Genomic DNA, 13,282 nt, shown 5'->3' with positions numbered 1-13,282 from the left:
CGATTATTAGTTTTTTAAAAAAATCCCTCCCATTTGACGGTTTAAAGAGAAATTATAAATAATATCATGAACCTGCGCTTCCTTTTCTTTAAGATTTTCCTTTTAGTTGTAGAGTTCTGGAACTTTATCAATTAATCAAAATGGCCACCATATCAGATAAGTGAGATTAAACTCTTATCACTCTGAAAACTTTAATTATATACCTAGTTCTTAAAATGTCTTCATGAGTGTGGAGAAGAAAGCACATGTAACAACAGATTTTATTCTNTTTATATTTGAGAAAGCCAGAGAGCAAGCTTTGGGGAGGGGTGGGGGGGAGAGAGAGAGAGAGAGAGAAATCCCGAGCAGGCTTGATCCTGTGACCTGGATCAGGACCTGAGCCGATATCAAGAGTCAGATGCTGAACTGACTGAGCTATCCAAGTGCCTCTATTCTGTTCTTTCATAGTATACTATTTCCTAGATAGTCTCCTTCTAGCATCATAGTTGTGGTTATATTTATTTCCTCATACCTTTAGTGTATGTGAACTGTGTTTCTATAAGTTTATATGTGACTTAAAAAGTAAACTCTACATCTAAATTTTACCTAAATAAATACCTTTAAATAAAACCCATGTGAATCTTACGATGCTCATTCATGCTTACTTCAATTATGTACTAACTTGATTTAAAAATTTTAATTCAAAATAAGGGTATTTCCTGTTAGTGACTTACTTTATTATGGAGACACTTAATGAAATTGTCATGGTTTGGGAGTTCAGATGTTTATTGGGGCGTGTATCATATGAGAGATAAAGAATGTTGCCACGTCAAGGGAGGCTCAGTGCAGTGTTTTTCAGCTGTGGGTGGTGACTCACCAGTAGTTAATGAGAATAATTTATTGCAGTCAGCCTTAACAAAACAACTGAAATAAAACAGAATAAACAAATTAGAGTGTATTGCACATAAATGAGTAAGTATTGTAGATCTTTTGGTTACTGTATGTAGTATACTGGGTGCACTATAAGAGTTTTACTGTGGAATCAGCCACGTTTGAATTTGAACTGAGCCCCTTATTGCCACCATCACACAGCTTGTTACCTAATGTAGTTTTCAGTTTTCTCATTTGCAAAATGGGGATAATAATAGTACCTCCTTCATAAGGTTGTGAGGTTAAAAGAGATGATATATATGAAGTGTTTAGAATAGTGCCTTTAAGATTATGTTTTAGGGCTCCTGAGTGGCTCAGTTGGTTGAGTTTCCAACTTTGACTCCGGTCAAGATCTCAGGGTTCATAAATTTGAGCCCTGCTTTGGGCTCTGTGCTGACAGCTCAGAGCCTGGAGCCTGCTTCAGATTCTGTGTCTCTCTCTCTGCTCCTCCCCTGCTTGCGCTCTTTTCTCAAAAATAATAAACATTAAGGGGTGCCTGGGTGGCTCGGTCTGTTAGGTCTGTTACCTACTTCAGCTCAGGTCATTATCCCATGGTTTGTGGGTTTGAGCCTCACATTGGGCTCTGTGCTGACAACTTAGAACCTGGAGCCTGCTTTGGATTGTGTATCTCCTCTTTCTGCCAAAAATGAATAAACATTACAAACAATTAAAAATATTTAAAAAATTAAAACCCCCCCAAAAGATAATGGTTTAAAACATGTTATGATTATGATTTTTTAGTATTATTTTTTTTGTAGTGAAAGTGCTGTATCTGCATGCTGAATTTGTGAATAGTCCTGACGATAACTAAATTGCTTTTCATGAATATACTTACAAATAGTGAAATAATGAGCAAAGATGTGAAGAAATGGTGATAACTTTTTTCCTTCTCTCTCTTTATTTCTTCAGTATATATTTCTAAATATGTAAACTGCTTTTTTCAAATGTAATCACAATATTATTGTTAGAGCCAACATAGTTGACAATAATTTTTATTATCATCAAATACCCAGTCAATACTGAATTTTCTTTTCTCACAAACATCCTATTACTGTTGGTTTGTTTGGATCGATATCCAAAATCCATGTACTACATTTGGCTGATCATCTCTTAAGACTCTCTTAATGATAACAATTTCCTCTTTTTTCTTTTTTTTTGGCTACAACTTCTTATTTTTAAGTCACTTTAGAGGTAGAGAAAAATTGCATAAATAGTACAGAATTTCCATGCACCTTTCAGTGTCCCATAATGTTCACATCTTGTACAACCATAGTACTGTTATCAAAACTAAGGAATTAACATTGGTATAATACTATTAACTATGTTACAGACTTTATTAGAATTTGACAAGTATTCTCAACAATGTCCTTTTTCTGTTTTAGCATCTGGTTGACGATACCACATTGCATTTAGTTGTCCATGTTTCCCTAGCTTTCCCAAACTGTAATAGTTCTTCAGACTTTTCTTGTATTTAGTGGCCTTGAACCTTTTTAAAAAAAAAAAATGTTTATTTATTTTGAGAGAGGGAGAGAGAGAGGGGAGAGTATGTACATGTGCACATCTGTGTGTGAGGGAGGGGCAGGGGGAGAGAGCGAGACAGTCCCAAGTAGGCTCAGTGCTGTAAGCTCAGAACCCAACAAGGGACTAGATCCCATGAATCGTGAGATCATGACCTGAGCCAGAATCAAGAATCAGGTTTTTAACTTCCTGAGCCACCCAGGCACCCCTGGCCTTGAGACTTTTGAAGAAGACTGCTTGGATGTTTTGTGGAATTCCCCTTAATGTGGGTTTGTGTGATATTTTTTTCATGATATACCTTTCATAGTGGATCATATCAGAGGCTACTATATCTGGTGATGTTACCCTTTATCAATTAATCAAGGTGATATCAGCTGGGTTCCCCACTGTAAATCTGTTGTTTTTCTTTGTGATTAGTCAGTATTTTGGAGAGCTCGTTTGATACTCTGCAAATAGCCTTTTCTTCTTGAAACTTACTAATTTTAGTATCAGCATCAATGTTTTAAGGGCTAAATGGCCATTATCAGAGTTGCTTGTCTGTAAGTAACTCTTAAAAACATAAATACATTGAATCGAGAAATGACCATTAGCAATATGTAAAAATAAATCCAAACATAGCTGAAATTTATGTAAGTATAATCTACTATCGTAGATACTATTGGCTTTTAACCTTTTTTTTTGGATCATACTCTGTGAACTTACTCTATAAAAGATATAAATGAAAATGTAAAAAGTGTAAAATAATAGGGAAAATTAAGACTTCAATTTCATAAAACAAGTTTCATAAAAGCTTCTCAAATAATTTGTTTTAATGTTGGCAAGAAGCAAGTACTATGTATATTTAATGTTTTAAAATTATTTTAGCATGCATATCTTTAATACCCATATATGCTTAAAATTCCCTCAAACTACATGTAAGTTTGATAAAACATGAAGTTGATAAACACATCTTTGGAAGTAAAAGAAATTTATTTCGTAAGCTGCAGAAAGTAATAGGTCTCTCATTTTCCCCATCACATCCAGAAGCTCAGCACTTTGGTGATGATTTAAAAGGGTTGAGCATATGATAAATTCTGCCTTGCTGCAAGTTTTATAATACCTCTGGTATTTCTTGGTTTTTTAAAAAGTTTATTTATTTAGAGAGAAAGAGAGAGAGAGCTGGGGAGGGGCAGGGAAGAGAGGGAGAGAGAATTTCAAGCAGCCTTCGTGCTGTCAGTGCAGAGCCCACCTTGGGGCTGGGAACTCATGAACTGTGAGATCATGACCTGAGCCGAAACCAGGAATCAGAAGTTCACCAACTGAGCCACCCAGGCACGGATCTGCACTGTCTTTAACCTTCTTCCACCTCTTCTTACTTTTTATATGGAATTAGGAAAAAAAGTAGTCTTAAGTACCACGCTTGGGAAGAAAATAGGAGATAAATTAATTGTTTTTTGTTACGTGTTTTGTTTTTTTACTCAGATAATGAAACTGCTGTTTATACATTAATGCCAATGGTTATGGCAGATCAACACAGGTGAGTGCTTATTAAAAAAATTTTTTTTAACATTTATTTATTTTTGAGAGACAGAGAAAGAGCACAAGCGGAAGAGAGAAAGGGAGACAGAATCCAAAGCAGGCTTCAGACTCTGAGCTGTCAGCACAGAGCCCGACATGGAGCTCGAACTCAAGAACTGCGAGATCATGACCTGAGCTGAAGTCAGATGTTCAACCAACTGAGCCACCCAGGCACTCCATGGCTATTTCAGATTTATACTTTTTGTTTAAATGTGCAAGAGAAGTATAAATTTACCTAAGTGTTGTGTACACATACATGCACACACACATACACACACAGTTTGGACATAGATGTTGTCCTGACGAATGTTGTTTACCCTCTGTTATAATTTACTGTCTGTGAAATAAAAACCAAGATTTTCCAAGATCCATATCAACCGTAAAATTTTATGGTAAGAGATTGTTTTAAATGAATTGTCAGATATTAAGTCAGGTATTTGGTTGGTGACTGACAATTAGAAAAACATTGTGATGGTTTCATTGGAAGTCACTACTGATCTTTATAGCAAAAGGTTTGGACTGATGGACAACTTATTTCTGCTTTGATGTTCTTTTTATTGGGTGCATATGAGATACAGTTATCTGGCTAGGTGATGAGATGTTTACACTTGTAGCAGACATTTCTGCTGTGGTTAGCCATTTAGTAGTTTGATACAGTAAGAAAGTGACAGGGAAACTATTTTGAAATAAGCTTACAATATAAATAATTTTTTGCTTTAAACTTTCAGTCTGATATAACTAAAACTATATTTTAATCTGATTTTTCTTATTTGGCAAAGATTAATATAGATAGGCCATACTTTTTGCAATGGGATTAGCCAGCCCAACTCTCTTTCTTAAGAATCTAGGGAGAACTAAAGCCAACTTAGGTTTCCTCAGAGCAGGTGATATAGATGAGCAGATGAGGAAACCTTCAACACCAGTTTATAGGTCAGTGCAGTTGGTTTTTGGATACTTTGCTGGTACCATGCTATGCCTAGAGAGTAGTGCTTTGTTTTTTGGTTGATGTGAGACAGAACTTTTTGGATAATTGTTAAGAGTAGCTAAAATCTATTAACTTGAGTTACTATGTTTTAAAAACTGGTTTTTAATATATCTCCCCTTTGATTTTCTTTTGGTGTAGATCTGTTTCTGAGCTACTATCAAATTCGAGGTTTGATGTCAATTATGCGTTTGGACGTGTGAAAAGAAGCTTGCTTCACATTGCAGCAAAGTAAGAAGGAAGATGTTTTGGATTAAAGTCTGATATAGAGTAATGATCAGTAAGCTTTGGATCAGTGTTGTCCTAAAGTAGTTATGGGGAAAGATGAGAACAGACTGCTGAATGGTTCTTTATTCTGTTCAGAGGATAGTGTGCTTTGTTTGCATTCTTTCTTTAGATAACCTTGAGATCAGACTAAAGTCTCACATCTACTATCTTAGTTAGTTCTAGATCAGATCGGTAGGTTACATTCACTTATTTAAGAGGGTACATTCACTTATATATAGCAGCATTGTCAGCAATAGCCAAACTATGGAAAGAGCCCAAATGTCCATCAACTGTTGAATGGATAAAGAACATGTGGTATATATATGCAGTGGAATATTACTCAGTCATCAAAAAGAATGAAATCTTGTCATTTGCAATAACATGGATGGAGCTAGAGTTATTATGCTAAGCCAGTTAAGTCAGTCAGAGACAGGAAAATATCATATGATTTCACTCATATGTAGAATTTAAGAAACAAAACAGATGAACATATGGAAGGGAAGAGAGAGAGACAGAGACAGAGACAGACAGAGAGAAACAGACCATAAGAGACAGAAAGATAGAGAACAAGCTGTGTGATGATAGAGGAAGATGGGTAGGGTAGGGCTAGATGGGTGATGGGTATTACGAACACACTTGTTATGATGAGCACTGTGTGTTGTATGTAAGTGATGAATCACTGAATTCTATTCTATTCCTGAAACCCAACGCTACACTGTTAACTAACTAGAATTTAAATAAAATTTGAAAACGAAAAAAAAGAGTATATTTACTGAAATCTTTCTCTTACCATACCAGTATGAAATTTTATGTTAACCACACATGAAACCATTGGCTTTATATTTTTTACTTGGGTGTGAGAATGATTTTTATCCATAATCTTTAAGTATATAGTCAATCAATTAGTTGATACCTAACTTCTTTTCAAAACTTAGGTAAATGTGTTAAAATTAATTTTTCATAATAAATTTGGCTTCTAGAAGCCAAAAAATTAAGAGTACTATGTGGTTTCTTTTATGTATTAATTCTTTATTTTGCTTTATTTGAAAATCTCAAATACTTCATAGCTTTCATAGTAGAATGTACCATCTTGAAAGTAGAGGATATTTACTCTTTGTGACAGAACTTAAATTATAGGTTAATAATGTACCTTAAAAATAATGTGTTTAATAGAGCTTTTTGTTTTTTAATTAAGGTATGTCAGCTGTGGCTATTTATTGAATGTATCTGAACTGTTTTTAATACCGTTTTAGTTGTGGATCGGTGGAATGCTTGGTTCTGCTATTAAAGAAAGGAGCAAATCCTAACTATCAAGATATTTCAGGCTGTACGCCTCTTCATTTGGCAGCTCGAAATGGGTAAATATTTGGTTTCTTTGAGGAGCTTAAGTTGTATTATCAGTTATGTCTAACAGTATTCAAGGCACTCTTGATTTGGTGAATTTGTTTTTTTGACTGTTATTTGCCTTTGGAAGAGGGTCATGGGTCATTATATTCAATTTTAAAATAACTATCATATTTAATAATTTATTAAATTTTTTACTAATATTTTTTCTTGAAAATATTCTTGTTGAAGTTAATTTTTACTTATAATGACATTTTATTTTCTGAAAAGCATAATTGTCACCTCTTTGTTTTGGTGTCCTTTTTCCTGATTATTTTTTCTCATGTCTAGTTCCATGCCTTATTTTCCAAATGACTTGATTAGTTAGTTTTATTAATGAAATTAATGATGGAGTAAATATATTGTTTACTAGCCTTCCATTTGAATTTTTTACTAAATAAATTTATTCCTATTATAAAACTAGTATTTCCAAAATGTAAATATGTTTTTGCCTTTTTTTGATAACTTTGGTCATCATTAAGAACATCTTTATATTATCATGTGCTATTTTAAACCTGATTATACTTTTTATGGTTTTCGTTTTCCTTTTTTTTGTTGAGAGTTTCAGATGTCACATCTCTGTGTCTGCCTCTACCTAACACTATTTTTTTGCTTTTTAAAATTCTTTTGAACTGAGAAACTATATCAAATGGCTGGAATTATGTTTAAAATTTAAAAAAAGTGTTTTTTTTATTCAGGGCTTGAGGAACTTACATTTATAAATGTTTCAAATGCAATAAAACTTCTGTATAAAAATATATTCCCATGTGTCTCTTTTTTTGATTACCTCTGAAAATATTTTTGTTTCCTAATTTGACCAGGGATTCTAGGTAGTTGAGGTAGCTGCCTGAGATAGATTTGGGGCTAAAATTGTGCACTGCATCATTCTGAGACTAAATTTTTACATACAGAGGACTAAAGTGGAACCAAAAATACAAGACTCATAGTGATGTCTGGGTTGGACCAGAGAAAGGTATAGTCCTTTGACACCGACTGTTCTGTTCCAGTTCCCGATTTATCATGTGAACTAGTTGTCCACTGTTCTGATAGGTAACATTGTGCTGATTAAATAGCTGTTTTTATTAATAATTAGCCACATTAGATATGTTTGTAGGGTGTCACACTCAAGGTCCTAGATCTTGTTGAATTCATTCTTTGTGTCAGATCTGGATACATTATCCCAACATTGGTAGGATAGTGACAAAGCTCTTTCAAAAAATTATACATTGAGTGGCACCTGGGTGGCTCAGTTGGTTGAATGTCCGTTGACTCTTGATGTCAGCTCAGGTCATGATATCGTGGTTTGTGTGACTGAGCCCTGCCTAGGACTCTGTGTTGACAGAGCAGAACCTGCTTGGGATTCTCTCCCTCCCTCTCTCTCTGCTCCTCCCCTGTTCGCTCGCTCACTCACACACACACGCGCACACACACACACACACACACTCACACTCACACTCTCTCTCTCTCTCTCTCTCTCCCTCTCTCTCAAAAAAGAGCTACAAATAGAAAAATATCTCAGTACTCTATCTCAACAACTGTATGTGAGAGGACCGTCATTACACAGGGGATTAAATGTCTACTGCCATTGTGGTCAGCGATTTAAGTCATTTAGAAGACCGTTATGGTTTTTGCCCCCCTAACTTTCTTGAGGTATAACTAACAAAATTGTAAGGTATTTAAAGGTACATTGTGATGATTTGGTAGATCTATACGTTGTGAAAGGATTCCTTTAAGGATTCCTTTCAGTTAACACATTTTATCATTAACACCTCACTTATTTATCTTTTTTGCTGTGGGGATGTGTGAAAACATTTAAGTTGGAGACTTTTATATTTCAAAGATGAAGAAATACAACAAATTACTTGATTCACATGGCAAATCAGTGAGGAGAGAAGGAGTAACAAGAGTTTGTGACCCTAACATAACATCTAATTTGGATGCCTATTTTTTTTTTTAATGTTTTACTTATTTCTGAGAGAGAGAGAGAGAGAGAGAGAGAGACAGTGTGAGCAAGGGAGAGGGAGATGCAGAATCTGAAGCAGGCTCCAGGCTCTGAGCTAGCTTTAAGCACAGAGCCTGATGCGGGGCTCAAACCCACAAACTGTGAGAACATGACCTGAGCTGAAGTCAGACACTTAACCAGCTNTATACGTTGTGAAAGGATTCCTTTAAGGATTCCTTTCAGTTAACACATTTTATCATTAACACCTCACTTATTTATCTTTTTTGCTGTGGGGATGTGTGAAAACATTTAAGTTGGAGACTTTTATATTTCAAAGATGAAGAAATACAACAAATTACTTGATTCACATGGCAAATCAGTGAGGAGAGAAGGAGTAACAAGAGTTTGTGACCCTAACATAACATCTAATTTGGATGCCTATTTTTTTTTTAATGTTTTACTTATTTCTGAGAGAGAGAGAGAGAGAGAGAGAGACAGTGTGAGCAAGGGAGAGGGAGATGCAGAATCTGAAGCAGGCTCCAGGCTCTGAGCTAGCTTTAAGCACAGAGCCTGATGCAGGGCTCAAACCCACAAACTGTGAGAACATGACCTGAGCTGAAGTCAGACACTTAACCAGCTGAGCTACCCAGGTGCCCCATCGATGCCTTTCTATTTCTGTGAAGATTAATTTTGATATTCAATACTTACCTATTTTTGTTTTTATTATTGGGTGCCTTGTACAACTTAGAGTTGCTCCAAAAATGTTTGCTGAGTGACTTCAGTACATGCTACTTCTGTAGCTTCTGATGTTTTCAAAAATAGCTTTTTATTGTAATTTCTTTATGAGTTCAAATTTGTCTAGGCTGAAGCAGAAGTCTTTGGGTAGTTCTGCCCCTTTTGCGCATCCATTTTTGGGGTTTAGTTTTTTGTTTTGTTTCCTCAGTTATTGTCAGTTCCCTTGGTTATTGTTCCCTCAGTATAATTCTCTTGCTTGTTTAGCATTCCTCTTTAACCATTGGTGGTGGGTGCATTAGTACTGAATTGCCCTCTTTTCTAGTAGAAGACCCATTAAGTCACCACAGACCACTTGGATGATTGGTCCTTGTGTTCTTTGAGTTGCTGTAAGCTTCCTATGATTATTGCACTATCTGGGCTGGAAAATAGTTGCTTCCTGTACAGGGGGATCCAGTGTTGGCTCATGATTATACAAGATTGTTAAAAGAGAAGACTTCAAAATTGTTGGGAATTCTTAGGTTGCATGCTGGTCAGATTTGAAATAAGATTTTTTCCCTTTATTTTTTGGGCTAGGTTGTGAGCTCATAAAGGGCAGAGCCTATGTGTTAATTAATATTTTAGCTCTAATTCTTGGCAAAATAATGAGCACCTATTTTTTGCCAGTTAGTGGGTTGTTTTGACTTAACCGAGATTCTGGAAAGTAGTAATAATGATTGTTAAGTGAGAGAAGATATATTTCTCTCATATTACTCTCTTTTGCAATTCATTTTTGGAGGGAGAGCATGATGGAGAGCTTCTTTTCTTCATCAGCCCCCCCTAAACACCTCCTTGGGACTTTTCCTGGCCCAATCCCATGTAAGTGTTTATTTTGGCAATAGGCCAGTGGTCTAAGACAGTTTGAAGATGTTTTTGAAACCCAGCAATATAGATATAGCCACACATTTTAAACAGTGTATTCATCAAAATATTTTTTAATAATATTTATTTTTGAGAGAGACACAGAGTGTGAGCAGAGGAGGGACAGAGAGAGAGGGAGACACAGAAGCCGAAACAGGCTCCAGGCTCTGAGCCATCAGCACAGAGCTTGACACGGGGCTTGAACTCACGAACTGTGAGGTCATGACCTGAGTCAAAGTCGGATGCTTCACTGAGTGAGCCACCTAGGTGCCCCAACAATATATTCATTTTAATAGGACTATCTGGTCTGTTGTCTCAGGATTATTGAAGATTTATTTCCTAATATTTTCGTAACAATATGTTTGATAAAAGAACTTTGTAAATGTTTGAACTTACAAGTTTGCTCAGAACTTTATTCTCCTTTCTTTGATTATAATGCTGATTTTAAATGACATTTAACTTCATTTCAGATACAAAAACCAAAGCAAGAAAAGTAATTTGTTCTCTTTTAAAAAATATTTATTCAGTTAATAAAAAGCTTAGCTATTAACTTATAAATAAGTTAATATTTAACTTTATTCTTAAAGTTAAATAATAATAACTTTATTCTTATTTATTATTAAGATTTTATTAAGTTTCATTGAGGTCACCTAGCTGTGCTTTTTATTGAGTTTATTAAAGAAATATACAGTCTACGGCATGAAGAAATTTATGATATAATTGAGTAAATAGTAATATACATACATACTCTATATACTATATACTTTGTGTATTATAGGTAGTATTATATATGTAGTATACTGATTTTAATGTATATACTATATTACACATAACATATAGCACATAATATGCTATTATATACTGTTACATATTTTTTATATGTATAATTGTTTATTCAACCAGATCATCAACTTCTTCATGCTATGGATTATATCTTATTTCCTTAATTTAGTGCTGAGCATAGTCAAACATATATATATATGTGTGTGTGGGTATAAAATGTGTATTATATATATTGTGTGTGCATCACTTTTGGTTTCTAAAGCATGAATTTTATTATTTAGTGAAACAGAAATGGAGATTGAATAGTCACTGAGAATGGATCAGTCTAAGAGTAAACACTGAGCAAAATGAAATGGATAGGCAGTTCATAAGAGGACAAAGGACTTAAACAGATATTTCTCCGTAGAAGACTTAAAGATGGCTAATAAGAACGTGAAAAGATGCTCAAGATCACTAATCATTAGGGAAATGCAAATCAGAACTACAGAGATACCAACTCACACTCATTAGTATGGCTATCAAAAAAAAGCAGAAAATAACAAGTGTTAACAAGGATGTGGAGGAAAAGGAACTTCTGCGTGGCTCAGTTGGTTAAATATCTGACTTCAGCTCAGGTCATGATCTCACGGTTTGTGGGTTCAGGCCCCGTGTCGGGCTCTGTGCTGACAGCTCAGAGCCTGGAGCCTGTTTCAGCTTCTATGTCTCCCTCTCTCTGCCCCTCCCTTGCTTGTGTTCTGTATTTCGCTCTTTCTCTCAAAGATAAACAAAAAATTTAAAAAAAAGGAACCCTTATACATTGTTGGTGGGAATGTAAAATGGTACAGAAGTAGGGACACCTGGGTGGCTCAGTCAGTCAAGTGTCTGACTCTTGGTTTCAGCTCAGGTCATGATCTCATGGTTCATGAGTTCAAACCCTGCATCAGGCTTTGCACTGACAGTGCAGAACCTGCTTGGGATTCTTTCTCTTGCCCTCTCTCCTCCTCCCTGCTTGCTCTCTGTCTCTCAAAATAAATAAATAAATTTAAAAAAGTTTTTTGTGGCACCTGGGTTGCTCAGTTGGTTGAGCATCTGACTCTTGTTTTGTCTTGGGTCATGATCTCAGGGTTTGTGAGATTGAGCCCCATGTGGGGCTCTGTGCTGACACCATGGAGCCAGCTTGGGATTCTTTCTATCCTGTCTCTCTCCCCTTCTCGCTCTCTCTCAAAATAAATAAGCGTTAAAATTTTTAAAAAAGTGGTACAGATGTCCTGAAAAATTTGGTGGGCCCCCTCCAGAAAAATAGAATTACCATGTGATCCAAAAATCCCACTTGTCAGTATATACTTCATGAAATTGAAAGGAGGGACTTGAAGAAGTATTTGTACACCCATGTTCATAGCAGCATTAGCTAAAATGAAAGCAATCGAAGTATCCATTGATGGATGAATAGATAAGCAAAATGTGGTATATACATACAATGGAATATCATTCAGCCATAAGGAAGGAAATTCTGACTTATGCTACAACATGGATGTACCTTCAGGGCATTATACTAAGTGAAATAAGCCAATCACAAGAGGACAAACACTGAATGATTCCAGTTTTATCAGATACTTGGGTAAATTGTAGAAACATAAAGTAGAATAAATAGTGGTTGCCAGAGGCTAGGGGGAGAAGAAATGGAAAGTTACTGTTTAATGGGTATAGAGTTTCAGTTCTGCAAGATGAAAAATGTTCTGTGCTTTAATGGTAGTTATGGTTACACAGTAATATGAATGTACTTCATAGCACTGAACTGTACACTTAAAAATAGTTAAAATGACAAATTTTATATTCTGTGTATTTTACTTTAGTAAAAATAAATAAATGAAATAGGTAGGAGGATGCAGAGATATGCACTTCATTAATTTTATAGTTCTGTTTTTATAACCCATCTAAGTATTAAGTCTTAAATATTTTGCAATCAGGAATGTAGGATACAAGAACATTGACTTTCATTTATATTTCTTTACAAATTTTTAATGTTTATTTTTGAGAGAGAGAGAGAGAGAGAAAGAGCCTGAGTGGGGAAGGGGCAGAAAGAGAGGGAAATACAGAATATGAAGCAGGCTCCAGTCTCTGAGCTGCCAGCACAGAGCCCAATGTAGGGCTTAAACTTGGGAATGATGAGATCATGACCTAGGCTAAAGTCAGATGCATAACCAACTGAGCCACTCAGGTGCCACCCATAGTCTTATATTTCTAAAGAAGATTACTATTCCAAATGTTTAGTCATCACTAGAAATTTCTTAGCATTTTGAATGATGAATTTGTCTTAATGACATGAAAAC

At 35.4% G+C, this 13,282-nt stretch overlaps 1 protein-coding gene across 3 annotated transcripts in view; it reads left to right on the top strand.

The window, feature by feature from the left end:
• The first annotated feature begins 3,893 nt into the window (after window positions 1-3,893).
• Window positions 3,894-13,282, top strand: part of HACE1 (HECT domain and ankyrin repeat containing E3 ubiquitin protein ligase 1) — a 119,322-nt gene continuing 109,933 nt past the window's right edge. For all 3 annotated transcript variants that reach the window (XM_077780007.1, XM_077780008.1, XM_077780006.1), the window contains exons 1-3: window positions 3,894-3,943; window positions 5,108-5,197; window positions 6,487-6,591. In XM_077780007.1, the coding sequence (XP_077636133.1) occupies window positions 3,915-3,943; window positions 5,108-5,197; window positions 6,487-6,591 (224 nt within the window). In that variant the 5' untranslated portion in view covers window positions 3,894-3,914. The remainder of the gene's footprint in view (window positions 3,944-5,107; window positions 5,198-6,486; window positions 6,592-13,282) is intronic.

The sequence above is a fragment of the Crocuta crocuta genome, unplaced genomic scaffold (assembly GCF_008692635.1).
Source record: "Crocuta crocuta isolate KB4526 unplaced genomic scaffold, BGI_CrCroc_1.0 scaffold147, whole genome shotgun sequence".
Classification (NCBI taxonomy): domain Eukaryota; kingdom Metazoa; phylum Chordata; class Mammalia; order Carnivora; family Hyaenidae; genus Crocuta; species Crocuta crocuta.
Note: the sequence above shows the minus strand (reverse complement) of the source record. Positions and strands in the feature narration are given on the sequence as shown.